The 24,059-nt window shown below is 37.3% G+C and overlaps 1 protein-coding gene and 1 long non-coding RNA gene across 2 annotated transcripts in view; one reads left to right on the plus strand and one right to left on the minus strand.

Annotated features, from left to right (window-relative positions):
* On the plus strand, positions 1–17,401 carry LOC100376634 (F-actin-capping protein subunit beta isoforms 1 and 2-like). The gene is made up of 9 exons (XM_085508629.1): positions 1–112; positions 12,315–12,404; positions 12,893–13,014; positions 13,186–13,299; positions 14,155–14,296; positions 14,611–14,673; positions 14,831–14,950; positions 15,361–15,437; positions 15,877–17,401. The coding sequence occupies exons 1-9, from the start codon at positions 110–112 to the stop codon at positions 15,965–15,967; spliced, it is 822 nt and encodes a 273-aa protein (XP_085364755.1). The 5' UTR covers positions 1–109; the 3' UTR covers positions 15,968–17,401.
* LOC144341610 (uncharacterized) overlaps positions 16,071–24,059 on the minus strand; it is a 17,665-nt gene continuing 9,676 nt past the window's right edge. Inside the window, exon 4 of the long non-coding RNA XR_014931747.1 lies at positions 16,071–16,590. This is a non-coding gene — a long non-coding RNA (uncharacterized LOC144341610). The remainder of the gene's footprint in view (positions 16,591–24,059) is intronic.

Below are 24,059 nucleotides of genomic sequence, written 5' to 3' on the forward strand. Positions count from 1 at the left end.
TCCTTTTGTAACCCGGATGTTGCAGCCATCTTTGCTCAAATCTCTCTTCCTGTTCTAAAGTTTCAGTTCAGTTTCAGTACGATATAGTCCAACATTGGTTTTAACCAAAATGGTAAGTTATATTTTCTCACAACTGTAGCAGTTTTCTATGTGTGAAAATTAGTTGTCAATCATTGATCTCATTTTTTTTCGGATTATAATGTATACCTGAGTGTTTCAATGCGAGCCGATATCCGACAGTTTTTGGGACCAAGTCCATCTCCAGACTATTTCCCATCTGTCGCTGATATCTATGCTTTCAACTGTTACAGTTTCAACGAAATAGTGCTTATCTCAATTGATGAAATTATATGTTGACGTGAATTAATGTTATTATCGTGCGACGACCAACATTTAACGAAAACTTTAAAATACAACTATACTCAAATTGGGCAACCCCACCCACCGGCAATCATCACGATGTTAATACTGGAGTCGTCAGAATTGACTGAACTTGATCGATGTAATACACTTAGTGGTTTGTTGGTTATATTATTTCCGCAGTTAAAAATAATGCCTTTACGTCATATGATTCATTTAGTTTTGGTGATTTAGTTTGTGTACATTTTTGAGGAAACCACTTTCTGACCATTGGTCAACATTTAGTATTAGCCATATCCCTTCGTGATATTGTTGTGATAACTACTGAATGGTGTTGCACTACATTATGGCCAACAAGCTGCAGGATTATACATAGAGTAAAGTCAGTTCTCTGGCTATGCATAACGTCAAGGGCCTATCAATATCATTACACTTGTTGATACATTTGCCATTCAAAACAGACTGAACAAATGTATACACATTTATACATTTGATGTATATCTATTGTTTTTTCCACTTTAATATGTTAATACAACTTTGAGTATATACTTAAAAAGGGGGTGTCATCACCTGCGCGTGTGTCAGATGGCCAAGTATATTGCAGATGACATTTAGCGTAGGTCACTTTCAAAATGGTATTGTGCAAACTGGGAGATGGTTGTTGGCACTTCCAAGTAATCAGTTTAAAGTTGAATTCAACTTTCATACGAGGTCAGTGGTGGGAAAAATATTTTATCATAATTAATGCCCCCCTGGTTAGATCACTGAAATTGTAATGAGATCGTGCAGAAACTGCTAAACTACAGCAAGGTTATAGCCGAAAAATGAAGAGAATGTTCAGGCTTGATGTAAGTCTGACATAGTAACTTTGATTAAGTCTTTTTCTTTATGCAAATGATGAAATTTTCAATCAATAAATGAAAAGTCAGATGTTCAAAAGTGTCTGTCTGAATGCTTGGTGCAGTGACATTGCATAACTCTAGCTAAAAGTGCCAATAATGAATGGCGTACACAAATTTTAGTTTCAATAACTTTGTAATTTGAATGTCATAAAACAAGCGATATATTGTAAAACGCACTATAACACTGCAGTTGCTTCATTCAAGGTAACTTGAACATCTTAAAAATAAATTGAGTAATAATTGTAACTGTGGAATGCAACATGACTGGATTTCGCTACCGTGATCATTTACTACTAAGGAATGCATTTGTGTTTGTTTTATTTTTCTATTGATTGTACGGCAAACTGTGAATGTTTTCCAAATTATGTTATTTTTTGTATAACTTTCTAGACTGTTTGAGAACAGGTCATTTACTTAGTATTTAAAATAAAGGCTACAGTGACTAAGCGTCAGACTGTAATTTGAAATATTGCCAATAATATATCACCAGAATGGAGCAAGAACAATGGCTTGAAACACAGTTGCCCAAATTTAACCACAAATAAGCCACCATGAACTGAAAATGTAACAAAGTGGTTCCTAATTGAAGACAAATACAGTAATGTACGACAACACCAATAAACAGTTGCATTTAAAGTGAAAAAGACGATATCTTTATATTTTTGAAAAATATTTATTCTACAAAAAATTGACCATAAAATAAACATTGTGTGGCTACATTTGTCCTGGGTACTATTTGTATTTTGGGTCGAAACGAGACTGCTAACAAATGTAGGTTTTCCGCTTAGTCGTGATGATTATGCCAATACATACATAGTCCTGGTCTTGTGGGGTAATAACACCTTTAGACATCATTCTTTTCTAACTGGGTGGTGCAGGACTGAACAAACTCATCAGTAGGGTAAAACTAACCTGTCTCACAACGGTCTAATCCCAGCTACTCATCAGTAGGGTAAAACTAACCTGTCTCACAACGGTCTAATCCCAGCTACTCATCAGTAGGGTAAAACTAACCTGTCTCACAACGGTCTAATCCCAGCTACTCATCAGTAGGGTAAAACTAACCTGTCTCACAACGGTCTAATCCCAGCTACTCATCAGTAGGGTAAAACTAACCTGTCTCACAACGGTCTAATCCCAGCTACTCATCAGTAGGGTAAAACTAACCTGTCTCACAACGGTCTAATCCCAGCTACTCATCAGTAGGGTAAAACTAACCTGTCTCACAACGGTCTAATCCCAGCTACTCATCAGTAGGGTAAAACTAACCTGTCTCACAACGGTCTAATCCCAGCTACTCATCAGTAGGGTAAAACTAACCTGTCTCACAACGGTCTAATCCCAGCTACTCATCAGTAGGGTAAAACTAACCTGTCTCACAACGGTCTAATCCCAGCTACTCATCAGTAGGGTAAAACTAACCTGTCTCACAACGGTCTAATCCCAGCTACTCATCAGTAGGGTAAAACTAACCTGTCTCACAACGGTCTAATCCCAGCTACTCATCAGTAGGGTAAAACTAACCTGTCTCACAACGGTCTAATCCCAGCTACTCATCAGTAGGGTAAAACTAACCTGTCTCACAACGGTCTAATCCCAGCTACTCATCAGTAGGGTAAAACTAACCTGTCTCACAACGGTCTAATCCCAGCTACTCATCAGTAGGGTAAAACTAACCTGTCTCACAACGGTCTAATCCCAGCTACTCATCAGTAGGGTAAAACTAACCTGTCTCACAACGGTCTAATCCCAGCTACTCATCAGTAGGGTAAAACTAACCTGTCTCACAACGGTCTAATCCCAGCTACTCATCAGTAGGGTAAAACTAACCTGTCTCACAACGGTCTAATCCCAGCTACTCATCAGTAGGGTAAAACTAACCTGTCTCACAACGGTCTAATCCCAGCTACTCATCAGTAGGGTAAAACTAACCTGTCTCACAACGGTCTAATCCCAGCTACTCATCAGTAGGGTAAAACTAACCTGTCTCACAACGGTCTAATCCCAGCTACTCATCAGTAGGGTAAAACTAACCTGTCTCACAACGGTCTAATCCCAGCTACTCATCAGTAGGGTAAAACTAACCTGTCTCACGACGGTCTAATCCCAGCTACTCATCAGTAGGGTAAAACTAACCTGTCTCACAACGGTCTAATCCCAGCTACTCATCAGTAGGGTAAAACTAACCTGTCTCACAACGGTCTAATCCCAGCTACTCATCAGTAGGGTAAAACTAACCTGTCTCACAACGGTCTAATCCCAGCTACTCACCAGTAGGGTAAAACTAACCTGTCTCACAACGGTCTAATCCCAGCTACTCATCAGTAGGGTAAAACTAACCTGTCTCACAACGGTCTAATCCCAGCTACTCATCAGTAGGGTAAAACTAACCTGTCTCACAACGGTCTAATCCCAGCTACTCATCAGTAGGGTAAAACTAACCTGTCTCACAACGGTCTAATCCCAGCTACTCATCAGTAGGGTAAAACTAACCTGTCTCACAACGGTCTAATCCCAGCTACTCATCAGTAGGGTAAAACTAACCTGTCTCACAACGGTCTAATCCCAGCTACTCACCAGTAGGGTAAAACTAACCTGTCTCACAACGGTCTAATCCCAGCTACTCATCAGTAGGGTAAAACTAACCTGTCTCACAACGGTCTAATCCCAGCTACTCATCAGTAGGGTAAAACTAACCTGTCTCACAACGGTCTAATCCCAGCTACTCACCAGTAGGGTAAAACTAACCTGTCTCACAACGGTCTAATCCCAGCTACTCATCAGTAGGGTAAAACTAACCTGTCTCACAACGGTCTAATCCCAGCTACTCATCAGTAGGGTAAAACTAACCTGTCTCACAACGGTCTAATCCCAGCTACTCATCAGTAGGGTAAAACTAACCTGTCTCACAACGGTCTAATCCCAGCTACTCATCAGTAGGGTAAAACTAACCTGTCTCACAACGGTCTAATCCCAGCTACTCATCAGTAGGGTAAAACTAACCTGTCTCACAACGGTCTAATCCCAGCTACTCATCAGTAGGGTAAAACTAACCTGTCTCACAACGGTCTAATCCCAGCTACTCATCAGTAGGGTAAAACTAACCTGTCTCACAACGGTCTAATCCCAGCTACTCATCAGTAGGGTAAAACTAACCTGTCTCACGACGGTCTAATCCCAGCTACTCACCAGTAGGGTAAAACTAACCTGTCTCACAACGGTCTAATCCCAGCTACTCATCAGTAGGGTAAAACTAACCTGTCTCACAACGGTCTAATCCCAGCTACTCATCAGTAGGGTAAAACTAACCTGTCTCACGACGGTCTAATCCCAGCTACTCACCAGTAGGGTAAAACTAACCTGTCTCACAACGGTCTAATCCCAGCTACTCACCAGTAGGGTAAAACTAACCTGTCTCACAACGGTCTAATCCCAGCTCACGTTCGCTGTTGGTGGGTGAACAATCCAACGCTTGGCGAATTCTGCTTCGCAATGATAGCCTAACCTCTAGTTTTTTTTTACAAAGCTAGCTTAAATTAATATTCTGCAGCAAATTACCCATCTACATTCTCAATCTCAACCTCAACATTTGATGATGCATACATTAGTTAAGAGATGGTTCCTAACAGATTAGCAAAGTGGAACTTTAATGTTAAAACTCTTTTGTTCCTACTTTTGATGTTATGATTCTGACATTTTAATAAAAAATATTGAGTCTGAATCTAGTCTATGATTAGTCCCGCAGATTTAATTCAAACTTCACACACACACATCATACCATGATACATGTACATGTATGCTCATGCATTTGTTTCATGATTCAATTTGAATGGTGGCCATTTAGTGCTAAAAATTCATCAAAAACAAGCATTCCTGTCATTGTATGTCCATTGAACGTAATGGGTGGCTATTCATATCTCCAACATGCTTTGACCAATCACATTCAAACTTGACACGTCATATCATACTCGCATGTATTAGACCGAAAATCAAGCATTTCTGCCGTTCCTGAACTGAATCTCGTTGGCACAAGGACATATTTTCTACATACTTGGTATGCCCATTAAGCATAATAGTCCTTGATTTTTTCCAAGATTTGATTCAAAATAACTGGCTAATGGCTACTTTTTTTTAATGTATGCAGTTTTTTGAGCCATATTGCTAAGATGGCTGGAAGTTTAAGCTTCACACATTCAACATGTAACACATTTCAGAATCTGCTTCAAGATGGCTGAAATGCGTCATGGGCCTAATAAAGGAAAGAATCGCACTAATAAACTGTCTCAACTGAGTGTAAATAATTATTTATTTTGTTGCAATTACTAAAAACTGGACAGAGACCTGTATTGACAATGAGTTCTCTCATAGAAAATAGCAAAATTAGTATTTTACATGTATCTATAGTTTTTACATTCATTTATGTGGTGAAAGTTTGTCATTATATCCAAATGTTTTGCATGGTGAATTGCAAAAATTTAAACATGATTTTTCTCAAAAATATAAAGCATGTAAATAGTTATTTTGTTTGCTTTTATAGAAAACTTTTAGACTTCAATTATTGAGTTATTTTTAAAAAAAGATTGCAGATTTCTTGTTTCCATGTAAAACATAGATTGGCAACCCAAATTATAATCAAACTGAATAATGAATTGACTAAAAGGTTGTATACATATATTATTAAAATATACACTATTTTAGTGATATGCAAAATTTAATATTTGTACATTATGTTTAATAGGAATTTCTCTCTCATAGTTGCTTTGCACATATTCTCAGTAGAGGTAAAACATGACTTAAATTTCCTTAATTCTATTGTCCATACTCTTTATTAAATTTAAAGTAGATTTAATCTTGTGCAGGGTCCAATTTATACCTTTATAAACAAATTATTCTAGTTTAAAAACCATGATATGTCATTAAAAAAATAAGTTAAAATAACCCAAAAAATAGTACCGTAAAATCTGTATTAGAAGCCGCATCCCTAATATAAGTCGCACCCATTTTTTTAAAAAATTGGGAATCAAAAATTCATCATTTCTCATATGTGTAGATGCTCTAATAGAAGCCGCATCCTCTCTGTTGTATTGTACCATTTTAATAGAAGCTGCGGCTTCTAATACAGATTTTACAGTACTATATGAAACAAAATTGTGTCTTTGTTATAAGTATTAAATTGTGGTTGTTATGTTTTATTTCATTTCTGGCATGGTTTGTTAAATATTCTATGCAGGGCGTTTTTTTTATATGCAGGAGGCGTGGTTTCTTTGTTAGTTGTAACTTCCTTATACGTCTCCACCACAGGCTTGATGATTCACCAACATTCAGTACTTGACAATACCAGGAACTAGCTATACCCATATATGGATGTGAAGCATTTTTGTCAGGTGCTTCCTCCAACAACTGTTTGTTAGCTTATGAAATTGATAAAACACAGTGGACTCGTAACTTAACGTTTAAAGATTGACGTCACATACTTAACGTACTATGTGAAATTATACTTATATAGTTGAACTACCCTATGAAATCACTAGAATTACTTCCTTGTTTTTTTGCCAGCCAAAATCATCATCAATCATTTGAATGTCAGTCAACTTTTGTTGCCTTTCATGAAACCCGGCATCTCCACTTGTTTTGGCTATTGGGGATGAATTTCATGTATTACTCACATGTAAAAATAGTCAGATTGTACAAGTTAGTACTAAATTTGAAGCTGAATTAGCAATTTATGATGACAACATTTACAAGTTATCAACTCATGAGAAATTCAAGTGCTTGCTAGGCACTAAAGATAGCTTCATTGTCAATTGCTTGGGAAAATTTATTGATTTTATATCTAAGCTTTAGTATAGTCTTTTGTTTGTGTTTTTCTTGACCATTGATTTATTGTATGTTTTTTCATTGTTGTATTTTGTACGCAGTTCAAAATTGTTAATTATTCATTTGCATACTTTTCATTTGCATAACTTCGTTTGTTTGTTTAATTGCTCCACTGCGCATGTTTCTTGTAGCCAATTCGCTTCGTTCTGTTTACATGCACTGTTTACATCGCACGCTGTTCGTGCCCAGTCATTTCTGTTCGGGTTATTTTCAATTTACTTTCTCGCTATGCCAAGAAGTAAGCGGCGCTCAACATGCTCTGGCTGCAAGCTCGATGTGGAAGCTCACAACTGGGGCAAGCATGGAAAATTCTGCACTGGTCCACCGCCAGAGGAAGAGAATTGCCGTTCACCGAACAGCTCAACTGCCGTCCACCGACGTCACTCGCCCACAGTCTCACACGCGGAACCACATGGATATTTTGACGAGTTTTCTGACGGGGATGAAGACGACCAAGCCGAGTTAGCTATTTTGCAGCGCCGGAAACAATCCTTGTTGGCGAGAATCGCGAAGCAAAAATTACAGGTGGAAATCTCCCAGCTAGAAACGGAATTCAAAAGTTGTTCCTTGAACGCACATCCACCAACCACAGGCCTATCATCCACGCGCCAACAGGGCACATCGTCTTCTGATCACCAAATCTCTGACATTTCACTAGCGGAACTTCGCAAAATGACTAATCTCCGATCGCAGGTTGATCACGATTCGTCACCATACTTCGACGCCATTGGAGCGAACAAAGGACACGAGGCTGAGAACAAAGGACCAGCCGGTGAGTACATTATTCGCGACAGTCTCGTTAATTCCCCCGGGCGTCACGCCGGGAAAAAGTTGCCTGGTTTGAAATCTCCAGAACAGTTTGTTCCATCATTCTTTTCTTCACATGAACTGAAAAACTGAATTTTTGCACAGTCGAAAATAAAGCGGAAATTCAACAAGCGGTCGCAAAAGCGAGCGATTGAAAAGCGAAAGCGGGCGAGAGGTTGGGCAAAATGAGTTCTGTACTTCTTTGTTTGATGAAGCGATGCTGATGCCACATTGTCGCCACAATGAGGCCACAATGAAGCGAAGCGAAAACCGCCTAACTTTTAATGTCGCGACATTGAAGCGATGCTGAAGCCATAACAATGCCATAATGATGCGATGCTGAAGCGAAGGTGAAGCTGAAGTGAAGCCAAAGCTTCCGCGAGAACTGTACTGTATGTGTCCTGAAGAGGGGCATATACAATTAAAATGGGTGAGAGGCAGGACTTATGGGTGAGGGGGCCTAAAGACCTCTTATTGCTCTGTGAACCTTTGAGTGTAAAATTTCAGTTAACTTTCAGTTATTTGCAGCGTAATTTTGAGTTTGTAATTTTATCTAAATTATTCAATGAATACGATGAATATAATGAACTATATTTGGAGGGGGTGAAACAAGATTGCTTTGTTTTCTAAATGTCTATCTTGGACAAACATAACTTGAATGTCATGGCACTAATTTTTGGCTGATTTGCGTTCTCCTTGCAAAGCTTCATTGCCAGTCACTGTACAATTTGTCAACTTCGTGTCCAACTTGCTGTGACGTTAGATCAAAGAGGAATCACAATTGATTTAATGAACTAAAAAGTATTCCTTTAATTTGTGCACAAGAGAAGAATTCTTATTTTCATGCTATTAATTCATGCTTCAGAAAAACAGATTTATATTCACTAAAGTGAGTATTTACGGTAACAATAAGAATATGTACATAGAATAATCCCAGTACACATGTGAGTGTAACAGATTGCTTGTGTGAAACTAAAATGAAACTTGTATATCTCTGTGTGCTATATTTATGTTTAGCTAGTGTTTAACTTTAGTCATGGGATATTAGGTTATTGGACCAAATATTATGAGATTTGTATAATAACTATCACATGTACCATCTGAGAGTACTGTATGGTAAAGACAAAACATAAAAATACATTATGTTACTTCCTTCAATTATAGTTTAGAGTACATGTATAAGGGAAGAGTAGGAAATCAAACGGGCGGTGCACTGCGGTCATTACCGCGGTGCTGTTGGGTGCTCGCCGGTCGACCGCATATTATGCAAATTTATGCATGATTCCATGACGCCGGCTGACCGCGGTCTTCCGCGGTGGGCTCGCACAGCAATTCACACTTATTGTCAAGACCATTAATGAACACAAAGAACTGGGAAATTCAAAGGATCACAAAAAGCTAGGAAACTAGTCTATAATAGTTGACATTATTTTATTTGCCTGAGCCTTGGAATAAAATCACAAAACAATCCAGAAAGACGTAGAGATCAACATAATATGAAAGATGATCGCATTATTTTGTGAATATATATCATGCATGGTCTCAGAAAATGTTTAGAAAGATTAATGTTTCGCGTAGACCAAATATAATCACGCATAAGTATAAATTCAAAGTGTTTTAATACATTGGTGAGAGGTCGCATTTATGTGAACAAGAACATGCACTACGGTAAGAAGTAAAAGCAAGCCAAAGTCGAAACGGGGTGTATCATGGACTTGGTACAACATGCGCGACGACAATTGAGTGATCGTCGACATCATTTTGGGGCACAATTGAACTTCAAGTATGTTGCGAAACTTGCTACGCGGCGATGCTGACATCAAGTGTGTGTTGACCAAAGTTTGACCCCAAGTCACGCACTGAACTGGCGCGTTACCTTAGCAACCCTTTTCTTTCTTGGTCCGCGCTTTGATCTCGTAAATTTGTTATCATATCCGGCGGTACTGTAATAACACAACTTGTATTCAACTCTGTATTGGCTTTGAATATTTCAACATTGTTTACTTAGTGTGCTGCTTTTCTAATAATGCAAATATATTTACAGTATTGCACGGGCTCTAAGTATTTCAACTTTGCAATGTATTGCTTTTATAATAATTACGCAAACTAAGTTATTTTTATTATTGTTGGGACACTAACCCGGGCTATTGGGTCTGTGAATATTTCAATATTACCGACTTGATAATGCGTTGCATTCGTAATTATTACGCAAATATAAACATGGGCGCATTTAAATCATTGAAAAAGATAGTCATGTCCCGGAGTCAGGTGTCTAACGAAAGTCGAGAAAATATTTTAAATACTTGTGACTCATCGGTGAATTATTTTATTCGAAATAAAGTGAATATGTAATATTAACCATACAATAACATACAATATCATGCGTAATGTTAAATTTTTCGATAATAAACTCGCAGCGCACTTCGATCGCATTATTCGCGTACATTTCGACTGAATAACCACGTGTTTGAATTATGCGGGGAATTACGTGCGGCAATGGGCAATGACCTCAATGAGTTCACGCACTGACATTTAAATTCGGGCCACCCAGTTTGACGCAAAACGATATAGTTACTTAACATTTGTTCAAAAAATCGGTAAACTCTCGCGAAGAGTTAACTGAAAGGCAACGTCGTGTTTGACCCAAAAAAAACACATCAATACAAGATTATGTGTGCGAGGTTAGATTTATAGAACGTACATGACCGCTTAACTCTGTTTTTTTTTAATAATCATGTCGCACGTGAAACACAGGAGACATTTTAGTTCGACCATTTCTTGTTTACCGATCTTGAACTTTTTGTCTGGAATGCGATACAGGCAAAGAATAAACATTAATGATACCCACCATTGTCAAATCAACAAAGGCTTGAATCAGGAAGGCTCGGCTATTTAAAACTTTGTAAATAACATTCTTTTCATGTGGTATACTTTATTCAAGTGTAACAAACGTAAGTGAAATGTATGGACGAGTCATAATACTCGTACCTTCGAAAGTTACGATTTTTACTCTTGGAATTGGTGATAAATACATGCATAAAATACAACATTGTTTCATGCAACAACAATTTGTATACAGCATTGGATTTTTATATTAATTAAATACGTGGGCCGATAATATTACCATATGCTTAGTATTTCCATGCCAGCGATGCTCGTAACCTGCTCGATTTAAAAACAGCTATTTGAAATAAAGACTCATGGAATCACAAAGGAAACTGTTAAGTACGCATTTCACACCTTTCCTATGACCGGGGTTGCAACCGGTACTCTCCCCTAAGTCAAATATGTATGTCAACATTATTACTCAGAGGCAAAGATAAGTACTCAGTGTTCTCCAATAGGCTTGTTAATATTGCAAACTTCTATACACTCAACATCTCTGTAAACAAATAATTTTCTCAGTTGCATGTTGGTGTAGTGATGTTGGTTTTACTGGTGACAGGATTCACTGGACCTGGTGTTCAGTTTAGACAAGTTTCATTCTACTGATGTTCAGTTTAGACAGGTTTCATTGCACTGGTGTTTAATTTAGACAGGTTTCATTGCACTGGTGTTTAGTTTAGACAGATTTCATTGTACTGGTGTTTAATTTAGACAGGTTTCATTGTACTGGTGTTTAATTTAGACAGATTTCATTGTACTGGTGTTTAATTTAGACAGATTTCATTGTACTGGTGTTTAATTTAGACAGGTTTCATTGCATTGGTATTCAGTTTAGACAGGTTTCATTGTACTGGTGTTTAATTTAGACAGGTTTCATTGTACTGGTGTTTAATTTAGACAGGTTTCATTGTACTGGTGTTTAATTTAGACAGGTTTCATTGTACTGGTGTTCAGTTTTGACAGATTTCATTGTACTGGTGTTTAATTTAGACAGGTTTCATTGCATTGGTATTCAGTTTAGACAGATTTCATTGCATTGGTATTCAGTTTAGACAGATTTCATTGTACTGGTGTTTAATTTAGACAGGTTTCATTGTACTGGTGTTCAGTTTTGACAGATTTCATTGTACTGGTGTTTAATTTAGACAGGTTTCATTGCATTGGTATTCAGTTTAGACAGATTTCATTGTACTGGTGTTTAATTTAGACAGGTTTCATTGCACTGGTGTTTAATTTAGACAGATTTCATTGTACTGGTGTTTAATTTAGACAGGTTTCATTGTACTGGTGTTCAGTTTTGACAGATTTCATTGTACATTGTACTGGTGTTTAATTTAGACAGGTTTCATTGCATTGGTATTCAGTTTAGACAGATTTCATTGTACTGGTGTTTAATTTAGACAGGTTTCATTGCACTGATGTTTAATTTAGACAGATTTCATTGTACTATGATCTTAAAAACTTTTTTTCTTTTCATTTAAGACGGATCAACAGTTGGACTGTGCCCTTGATTTGATGAGACGACTTCCTCCACAACAAATAGAGAAGAACCTCAGTGACCTCATTGATCTGGTGAGTATCGTCTCAAGGTCCGATTGGTGGGGTGGGGTGGAGTGGGGGTAGGGTGTTGAATAATAAATGGTTTGAATTGCTGTAAACATCTTTGATTGTGAATCAATAGATATTGCAGCAACATTCAAAATTAGCTATTATTATCTGCGCCAGCGTGAAGCATGTTTCATGTGCGATTCTAGAGACCTTGCCACATTTCTAGGTATGTATGTTTTGTATACCACTATAGAAGGGAAATAGCCAGGGCCTTCAGACTTGGCAAACATGTTCCTCATGCGACTCCTGAGTGCATTTCCTGGTCAAAGCTAAAGGTCACATTTTTGATTTGTGTGTTCATTATTGGGGAAGAGTGCAACATTGTTAACATTTAACTATCTTTAACTATTCATTATGAATATCAGCAGATAAAATTGCGCAATATTATATGATTGTCTTGTCAAGTTTTTATGCTTCATTTGAAAAGCTGATACTAAATACTATATTTGTAGGTTCCTGATCTATGTGAAGACCTACTTTCTTCGGTAGATCAACCTTTAAAAATAGCACGTGATAAAACAGTGGGGAAAGACTATTTATTATGCGACTATAACAGAGACGGTGATTCATACAGGTAAGGTCACAAGAAATTATTTCCTTTCCTTATTTTGAAATTGTTCACATATTTATGTCATTGATTTTGATAAAAATTCTGCAAAATAACTAGAAATGATGGAGCCTGCATATACCATGGTTCCAGACAGCGAAAACTAAACATGACATCATTAGTATTTTTGTTTATTAGGTCACCATGGAGTAATATGTATGACCCGCCTTTGGAGGACGGGGCTATGCCATCTGAAAGACTTCGAAAATTGGAAGTGGAAGCCAATTCTGCCTTTGACCAATACAGAGAAATGTGAGTAATCAACTTTTTTTTTGGAACATGCAAACTGCACATATTTTAGTTATTCAGAAGTTAATGCACGAAAGTATTCAGTTATGATTGAGTTACTTCATAAACTCATTAGTCTATGTCATAAATTATTAAAATCAATGGAAGATGTTACCAAATTATTCCAAAATTATTTATTTTTTCTATTTCGATGTTTTGAGCGATTTCACTTGGTTTTAAGTTCAACAAATTGGCAGGGTTCTATTGTTATCTTTCATGTTCACATTGATTTAATTTAGTGAATTTCACTTATCAATGGAAAATAGTGAAATTGAAAACCAACGAATAATTAATGCCTTTCATTTGGCTTGTTGGTTTCTGCCATTTCATTTTTGTGTCTAAACAGTGATAGTAAATCCTCCTCCTTCCTTACCTTTTAAATTTGTCAAGACTAGGTTAAATTCTGTTTGGAATTTGCCAAAATTTTCAGATGATGAAGCCAATTTGAGAGTGCATACACTAATAAACTTGTGCATAATCTTCCCTCAACCTTTTCACCACCAGACTTTCTCACCAAAATTTTTCTGCACTTTTTTCTTATATTCTACAATTTCTGGAAATAAACCCTAATTTTGAGGTCAAAAGACAAAATTTGAGCCAATTTAACTGTTTTCGTCCCAGTCTTCTGAAGGAAAGTATGAACTATAAACGGGACTATTTTGCGAATTTGGGATGAAAAGAGAGAAATGGTAGTTAAAAGGTTAAACCAGGATTCCCAGCAGGACAATGTTTGACATGAGTAAAAATACTGTTATTTACCCCTTGTATGGAACATGACCTGATTTATATTATACTAACATTGTTGTATCTTTATGGCAGGTATTTTGAAGGGGGTGTGTCTTCAGTGTATTTATGGGATTTGGATCATGGGTTTGCTGGGGTTATACTTATCAAGAAGGCAGGAGATGGCTCCAAAAAAATACAAGGCTGTTGGGATTCTATCCACGTTGTTGAAGTATCGGTAAGAAATTATAAAATCTGGGAATTGAAAGTTGAGGTGGGATGAGGAATGACTTGATGTACAGTGGGCGATGAAATATACTGATCAGAAAATGGCTATCTCTCTATCAGTCTCCCTTGGAACATTGTATCATTTCCTGGAACATTTTCAGGCATGTTATGACTTTCCCTTCAACCATTGGAATGTAGGAACACTCATTTGCATATAGTTGCATATAGGAACTCCTATATTTGATGGAGGTGTTAGACTATGAAATGGGATTGTGTTTTTTTTTATTTTTGAGACCGCCCATTATTCATTTGTGTGTTTTGCAGGAGAAACCCAGTGGTCGTAGTGCACATTACAAGCTGACGTCCACCGCCATGTTATGGTTACAGGTGAGTGTATGCTTTGATTTCCAATACCATTCTCATGATTTTACATAGATGACAGTGCTAGTGGTCTTATCCATTATGACTACTCAAATTCAGAATTATTTTATAAATCAAATCAAAGTTTTAAACTTCTATTATTTTGTCGTTTGTTTTCTTGCAGACTAACAAAAGTGGATCTGGTATAATGAACCTAGGCGGTAGTTTAACAAGACAAGTAGAACAGGACACTAATGTCAGTGATGCCACACCACATATCGTCAATATCGGCAAAATGGTTGAGGCATGTATACTTACTATGCCATGTTTATTGCTTTCTCAATAATGCGCTTCAAATTTAAGGGACACCAATCTCACATTTTTAACATTCCTGTATGTAAGTGTCTGTAACAGAGAAAACATGATATACAGTGGTACCCTCATAGGTGTGAAACATGTAAAATTTGTGCTTGTTGTGTTTCAAATGTTTTTGGGGGCTATTTGTAAATGATAGTGTACGCACTCCTGGAATACTAAATCAACTATATTTTTAATAAGACAAATGATTTTTCAAATGTTGTCTATAGAGGGCAGTATGAGGCATTTCACTCATTAGGAATACTTGAATATTTCTATCACACACACACACACACACACACACAAATAAATGTCCTTGTTTATTTTACTAATGTGAGTTAAATGTTATTTTTTCAGGATATGGAAAACAAAATCAGGAATACACTAAATGAGATTTATTTTGGAAAGACAAGAGATATTGTGGGCAGTTTAAGGTAAATAAATTGTACACCTTTTCCGGTAGTACTTACTCCAGATCAGGGGAATTTCTACTAGCATTTTTAAGGGTGTGTTTGAATTCATCGCTATATGTAGTATTTGGCCCATATTGAACACATGTAGCCAGGACTACCACCACCAATCTTTAAGGTAAATGGGATGATCTAGGGTTTGTGTCTCAGTGGGTATATCAGAGGCAAATTGAATCTCCAAATAGTAGTCCTTGTTTGATTATGCAAATTACATATTCCATATTTATTCTTTTATCTTCAAATAGAAGCACATAAACTAAAAATTGCATTTGTTGCTTTCTGAATCATTAAAATATCTCATTAGTTTGACCAAAGAAAACATGTGCTACTAATACAAGTAAAGCAAATACTCTACTATTCTAATCTTTTGTTTACTAAATTATATTTTCATTATTTGCTACAGGTCATATGCAACTCTAGAAAGTGAAGCAAGTCGCAAACAATTTCAGCAGGATTTGGCATCAGCTCTGAATCAACGAGGTGGTGGCAATTAATTTGACAGATTTATATTTTTAGTTAAAATTATCAGAGTGTGTAAGCTAAGTAGAATGAGGAGTGTTTCATTGAAACTTGTCAAAAAATGACTAGAGAAACTGATAAAGTTCACAGATGTATTCACTGTATACTGTTGGGTTTATCTCTATGCTAAGCAACATAGGTTTGTACTGCATTCCTTCAAGATTGGGTTTCATATTTACTGCATTCTATTAAGATTGGGTTCAAGTCCATATTTACTGTATCCTTGTCAAGGGTGGGTTCAGATGCATATTCTCTGCATTACCTGGTTCATTTTGCTGAAAAAAAAAACGTGTCTTTTTGTATGAAGTTTATTTTCACTGATTGATGAGTTGAATGTAAAATATAGGTAAAAGAGCATTTTTCCTAGATTTCTTTTTAACAGATGTATCCCTTCAGCAAAAATAAATTTCAATTGAGAATAAAGTACTTGACAGTACTCAATGCTGGGTTTAGTTCAGGTTCATATTTTAATACTGCCTCCCTATCGAGATTGGGTTCAAGTTCATATTTACCATACTCCTGTCAAGTTTGTATCTACTGCATCCATGTTACAGTGGAGTTTAGCTTTTCTGTGTTCATTTCAGGGATAAACCATAATCTATGAAAGATGGCAAGAAACAAAATTCAAATAATAACTGCACATCAATTTTGTTTTTGGACAAGTTTCACTGACCTCAATATTCCCATTGTTTTGACTGTATTCTTAATCTTACAGTAGAATGGAACGATGGAATTAACAACTTTGTAACGTAATATTAGGTTATCACAAGAATGCCACCAATAATGCACAGATACAATACAACAATCGTATCGACTGACACATAGTGAAGGTCAATGCAATCCCATATTGCCTCAGTGCATACTTTCTGGTATTCTCAAAATTACCTTATTATTATACATCTTCCCTCGGCTGTAGTAATAGTTTAATGAGAGATAACAGCCCAAAATGAAATCAAATATTTGTTTTTCCACTTTCTTAATTCTGCATTCAATGAAAAACAGATGTGACGTCAACAACACAGAACGCATTCATTGTTGGTGACTTAGTTTATCACATATAAGAAAAACTTTGGAACTAGTGCAGATACATTTGCATCATCAACGAATGCAGAAACAGCTTTTCACTGAACAGAGATTTCTATTGTTTTTGGTGGTAGATGTATAATAATAGACATTGATTGAATTACTAGGGGTACTTTATTAAGTCCATTACGTATACTATACAAATGTGATTTCAAACAAATTACCAAACTATATGGGTAAATACTACTTGTCTTAATTTTGGATTTTATATTGAAAGAATATATGGTGTTCTTTGTGGTCAATCACATCTTCAACTGCATATTTAAGTTCTCTTGTATTCCATATTTTACTTTTAAAGGAACAATACAACGCAATACGAAACTAAATTTGTGTCGTTGTTGTTTTGCTTTCTTAACATTAGTATTCTTGTGTTATGAATTATTTGTACATGTTATACACGTTTTGACACTGAATGCAAACTATGACTGAATTATTTGTCATGCTAGTCTGGAAAATTATTTTTGATTCTTTCCGACAAATCTGACTATTGCATGGTCAAGTTTGCATCAACTGTGATTTGTCACTGGAATTATTAGAAATATGTACATATGGAAAGTGCATTAATGCAGTCTTTAACAATCAAATATATAGTGCTAAATAATGGTGTCCGATGAGTGTTATTTAAGCTTTACTTGAAATAATATTCCTTAATACTGTACATTGTTTAAAACTGAAGCAGTTGTTGAACCTATTGGGGGGGGGGGGTGAAATTTGGGTTGAAAGTTATGGCGTTCAAGAGTTGAACTGATCGAAACCAGGCATATGGTTCTGTTCATAAAGTTATCATTGTCTTCACTACAATAAATATTGTATTGCTTGGCTTGTGCTGAACACCACTAACCTAGTGTTTATCTGCACACAGTGATAACACAAATAAAATTGTTCTATAACTTTTGAAAAAACAGACCTCATGATTATACTGGAAACAACTCAAGAGTAAAGATAATGGAAAATGCTTTACATTGAATATTTTGTAATATATTTGATCGTCGAAAAGATAATTTCATGCGTGATTGTGTGGCTGACACCCAAATATGTGGAAAACTGCAATAACTGAATCCTCTGTTAGGCTGTGATGTTTGACTATTGGCAAGAAACTTCTGATGTGGATTTCTTGCAATTACAAGGCTGTAACAGTACACGTAATACTTGACACATCAACACGTCAACTATCGCAGTACAAAATGGAATAACATTTGTTGGCCAAGAATATGCACTTTCCAAGACCACAATGAGTTAGGATCTAAATCTGATGCTATTGTGTTTTCACTGTCGGCTATAAAGTATGGGTTGTAATGTGTTTTTTTGTGGAGAATTTTATAGATCCTGTTTCCAATTGAGTAGATTATTTTTGATAACACGCAAGATTACGTGTACATAGTACAAGATTTCCCATAATTGACGTAGCTAGATTTTGGCAGTCTATATAACTGATTATACAAATAATTGTTCAGTTCTTGATTAATTGTATTATGCATAGCCGATGAATTCACCAACCATATTCTGAAGGCAATTGGCTTTAAAAAAGAACACCTCGATGGACTACCATGGTATGGTACTAAAATAAAAAAAGTGACATGCCGGAGACAAGTGATTTTTAGTTTGACATTTTATTGGCTTGACCAGGTACACCAAGAAATGTACATGCTTTCATTTTTATGGCAACAAGCATTCACAATTTACTTAGCAGTCTTGTTGACTTCTTAAACTTAACAAGGTAAGTACGCTTACACTAGAACTATCCCCACAAGTAAACAAGCAGCCTATCGGCTGAGATAGCTCCGCTGTTAGCAATGCACATTTCAATTAAAGAACTGAAGACATGATTAGAAAATGAACAATATGAATAATATCAAAGCAATCAGACTTACAGTTTTTAACAAGAAGTCGAAAATATCACTTTTTACCAAAAAATTACAAAAATATTCACCAAAATAAATTAATTAGAGAATTGAAGATATCATCACAAAACGAACAAATCTGAGAGAGGTCCACATGTAGTACCTATATATGTAATATCAAAGCAATCGGACTTATAGTTTTCAACAAGAAGTCGAAAATATCACTTTTTACCAAAAATGACAAAAATATTCACCAAAATTAGAGTACTGAAGATATCATCACAAAATGAACAAATCTGAGAAAGGTCTACATGTAGTATCTATATATGTAATATCAAAGCAATTAACCTATTGGTTTTTAACAAGAAGTCGAAAATATCACTTTTTACCAAAAATTACAAAAATATTCACCAAAATTAGAGAATTGAAGATATCATCACAAAATAAACAAATCTGAGAGAGGTCCACATGTAGTATCTATATATGTAATATCAAAGCAATCGGACTTGCGGTTTTTAACAAGAAGTCGAAAATATCACTTTTTACCAAAAATGACAAAAATATTCACCAAAATTAGAGAATTGAAGATATCATCACGAAATGAACAAATCTGAGAGAGGTCCACATGTAGTACCTATATATGTAGTATCAAAGCAATTGGACTTGCGGTTTTTAACAAGAAGTCGAAAATATCACTTTTTATCAAAAATTACAAAAATATTCACCAAAATTAGAGAATTGAAGATATCATCACAAAATAAACAAATCTGAGAGAGGTCCACATGTAGTATCTATATATGTAATATCAAAGCAATCGGACTTGCGGTTTTTAACAAGAAGTCGAAAATATCACTTTTTACCAAAAATGACAAAAATATTCACCAAAATTAGAGAATTGAAGATATCATCACGAAATGAACAAATCTGAGAGAGGTCCACATGTAGTACCTATATATGTAGTATCAAAGCAATTGGACTTGCGGTTTTTAACAAGAAGTCGAAAATATCACTTTTTACCAAAAATGACAAAAATATTCACCAAAATTAGAGAATTAAAGATATCATTACAAAATGAACAAATCTGAGAGAGGTCCACATGTAGTACCTATATATGTATTATCAAAGCATTTGCACTTGCGGTTTTTAACAAGAAGTCGAAAATATCACTTTTTACCAAAAATGACAAAATTATTCACCAAAATTAGAGAATTGAAGATATCAACATGAAATGAACAAACCTAAGAGAGGTCTACCCAAGGTACATATACACCAAGTATCAAAGCATTCAGGCTTGTAGTTTTCAAGAAGAAGTCGAAAAAGTAAAACATTGACACGGACGACGGACAACGACGACGGACGACGACGACGGACAATCACTCATATGATAAGCTCCGCTCGACAAAGTCGACAGCGGAGCTAAAAAATTGTTGTCGCTATAAATTTTTCTAATACGGCGACAGCTCGTCTCGGCCCTTTGAACACAAATTTTAGTGCAATATTTTGGCAATTTTTATGCACAAATTCATATTGGCAGAGTCAAAATTTTTGGGGAAAAAAAAATGATGTGCACGATGACAAAAAACTTGAATATTGGCAAGGGGCACTTGTACATATACATTTGTATCGGGTAATTTAAAATGTTACCCACAATGCAATACTGCTTTACAGAACCATGAAATGCATGCCATTACGAGTCCATTTATTTAAATACCAGACACATACTTATCTTACATATAAACAGAAATATTGCATGCACAGTGAATGGAAAGTTTATACAGAAATCTGAACTCCCTAAAAAAATTTAAATCATACTTAAAATTTGTTGTGATAAAAAGTAATGTCCTTTGACAAACATATTACAGATTATATTATGACTAAAACATCAAAATATTACTTCAGTAGTTTATTATGAAAAATTACTTGAATATCCAAGTATTATGTAAATACTGCCCAACCATATGTCTGGGACAGGTAACTTTTCAGTCAGGCTGGTGAAAATTATAACTTGCATGCTTTGTGGTCTATAAACATTTGTTCATGGTCTTATGACCACTACCTTTATGCAGATAATTAATTGCAAATGTCAGATAATTTACATGTGATAGATATCTAACTGCTTTGTAAAAGATTCTTGTCAGAAGGAGTGGATTAGCATACCATTTCTTCATTGCCAAGATATTACACAGGAGTTTTTTCATTAAGTGAGCTTATGTGACATATAGGAACACAGATGGTTTTCAAATTATAAACAGATTACTGTCACAGTGGTGTTATTTTTACACCAAAACACCACAGAATACCAGTAACTATATTCAACTTATTGGGATGAATGAACCAAAGTAACAGCCCTATGTACCAATACAAGCATTTAGACATGTATCAAACTATCATAATATACTTTTATTTTTTATGTGTGAACTTTGCTATATGGCAATTTAAACAACCTGATGAAATAAATTGAAAGGGAATGTTTTTTTTATTGATATTAAACATGTCCATCAGTTTGACGTCTTATGTTCATGTTGGTTAGACCCTACATGTTATAATTGTGTAATCATCTTACAATGTGGGTCAGCAAACCATTGACTGGGTCAGCAAACCATTGACTGGCTCAGCAAACCATTGACTGGGTCAGCAAACCATTGACTGGGTCAGCAAACCATTGACTGGCTCAGCAAACCACTGACTGGTTCAGCAAACCATTGACTGGCTCAGCAAACCACTGACTGGCTCAGCAAACCATTGACTGGGTCAGCAAACCATTGACTGGGTCAGCAAACCATTGACTGGGTCAGCAAACCATTGACTGGGTCAGCAAACCACTGACTGGCTCAGCAAACCACTGACTGGCTCAGCAAACCATTGACTGGCTCAGCAAACCATTGACTGGCTCAGCAAACCATTGACTGGCTCAGCAAACCATTGACTGGCTCAGCAAACCATTGACTGGCTCTGCAAACCATTGACTGGGTCAGCAAACCATTGACTGGCTCAGCAAACCATTGACTGGCTCAGCAAACCATTGACTGGGTCAGCAAACCATTGACTGGCTCAGCAAACCATTGACTGGGTCAGCAAACCATTGACTGGGTCAGCAAACCATTGACTGGGTCAGCAAACCATTGACTGGCTCAGCAAACCATTGACTGGCTCAGCAAACCATTGACTGGCTCAGCAAACCATTGACTGGCTCAGCAAACCATTGACTGGCTCAGCAAACCATTGACTGGCTCAGCAAACCATTGACTGGCTCAGCAAACCATTGACTGGCTCAGCAAACCATTGACTGGCTCAGCAAACCATTGACTGGCTCAGCAAACCATTGACTGGCTCAGCAAACCATTGACTGGCTCAGCAAACCATTGACTGGCTCAGCAAACCATTGACTGGCTCAGCAAACCATTGACTGGCTCAGCAAACCATTGACTGGCTCAGCAAACCATTGACTGGCTCAGCAAACCATTGACTGGCTCAGCAAACCATTGACTGGGTCAGCAAACCATTGACTGGCTCAGCAAACCATTGACTGGCTCAGCAAACCATTGACTGGCTCAGCAAACCATTGACTGGCTCAGCAAACCATTGACTGGCTCAGCAAACCATTGACTGGCTCAGCAAACCATTGACTGGCTCAGCAAACCATTGACTGGCTCAGCAAACCATTGACTGGCTCAGCAAACCATTGACTGGCTCAGCAAACCATTGACTGGCTCAGCAAACCATTGACTGGCTCAGCAAACCATTGACTGGCTCAGCAAACCATTGACTGGCTCAGCAAACCATTGACTGGCTCAGCAAACCATTGACTGGCTCAGCAAACCACTGACTGGCTCAGCAAACCACTGACTGGCTCAGCAAACCACTGACTGGCTCAGCAAACCACTGACTGGCTCAGCAAACCACTGACTGGCTCAGCAAACCACTGACTGGCTCAGCAAACCACTGACTGGCTCAGCAAACCATTGACTGGCTCAGCAAACCATTGACTGGCTCAGCAAACCATTGACTGGCTCAGCAAACCATTGACTGGCTCAGCAAACCATTGACTGGCTCAGCAAACCATTGACTGGCTCAGCAAACCATTGACTGGCTCAGCAAACCATTGACTGGCTCAGCAAACCATTGACTGGCTCAGCAAACCATTGACTGGCTCAGCAAACCATTGACTGGCTCAGCAAACCATTGACTGGCTCAGCAAACCATTGACTGTCTCAGCAAACCATTGACTGTCTCAGCAAACCATTGACTGGCTCAGCAAACCATTGACTGGCTCAGCAAACCATTGACTGGCTCAGCAAACCATTGACTGGCTCAGCAAACCATTGACTGTCTCAGCAAACCATTGACTGTCTCAGCAAACCATTGACTGGCTCAGCAAACCATTGACTGGCTCAGCAAACCATTGACTGGCTCAGCAAACCATTGACTGGCTCAGCAAACCATTGACTGGCTCAGCAAACCATTGACTGGCTCAGCAAACCATTGACTGGCTCAGCAAACCATTGACTGGGTCAGCAAACCATTGACTGTCTCAGCAAACCATTGACTGGCTCAGCAAACCATTGACTGGCTCAGCAAACCATTGACTGGCTCAGCAAACCATTGACTGGCTCAGCAAACCATTGACTGGGTCAGCAAACCATTGACTGGCTCAGCAAACCACTGACTGGTTCAGCAAACCATTGACTGGCTCAGCAAACCACTGACTGGCTCAGCAAACCATTGACTGGGTCAGCAAACCATTGACTGGGTCAGCAAACCATTGACTGGGTCAGCAAACCATTGACTGGTTCAGCAAACCACTGACTGGCTCAGCAAACCACTGACTGGCTCAGCAAACCACTGACTGGCTCAGCAAACCACTGACTGGCTCAGCAAACCACTGACTGGGTCAGCAAACCATTGACTGGGTCAGCAAACCATTGACTGGGTCAGCAAACCATTGACTGGCTCAGCAAACCATTGACTGGCTCAGCAAACCATTGACTGGCTCAGCAAACCATTGACTGGCTCAGCAAACCATTGACTGGCTCAGCAAACCATTGACTGGCTCAGCAAACCATTGACTGGCTCTGCAAACCATTGACTGGGTCAGCAAACCATTGACTGGCTCAGCAAACCATTGACTGGCTCAGCAAACCAT

This window comes from Saccoglossus kowalevskii, chromosome 15, assembly GCF_978046115.1.
Source record: "Saccoglossus kowalevskii chromosome 15, keSacKowa6.1, whole genome shotgun sequence".
NCBI classification, from domain to species: domain Eukaryota; kingdom Metazoa; phylum Hemichordata; class Enteropneusta; family Harrimaniidae; genus Saccoglossus; species Saccoglossus kowalevskii.

Excerpts from the sequence above, each read along its gene's own strand:
- LOC100376634 (XM_085508629.1), top strand. Across the intron at positions 13,300-14,154 it reads TTTGACCAATACAGAGAAAT|GTATTTTGAAGGGGGTGTGT; the intron begins GTGAGTAATCAA and ends TCTTTATGGCAG. Across the intron at positions 14,951-15,360 it reads ATATCGGCAAAATGGTTGAG|GATATGGAAAACAAAATCAG; the intron begins GCATGTATACTT and ends TTATTTTTTCAG.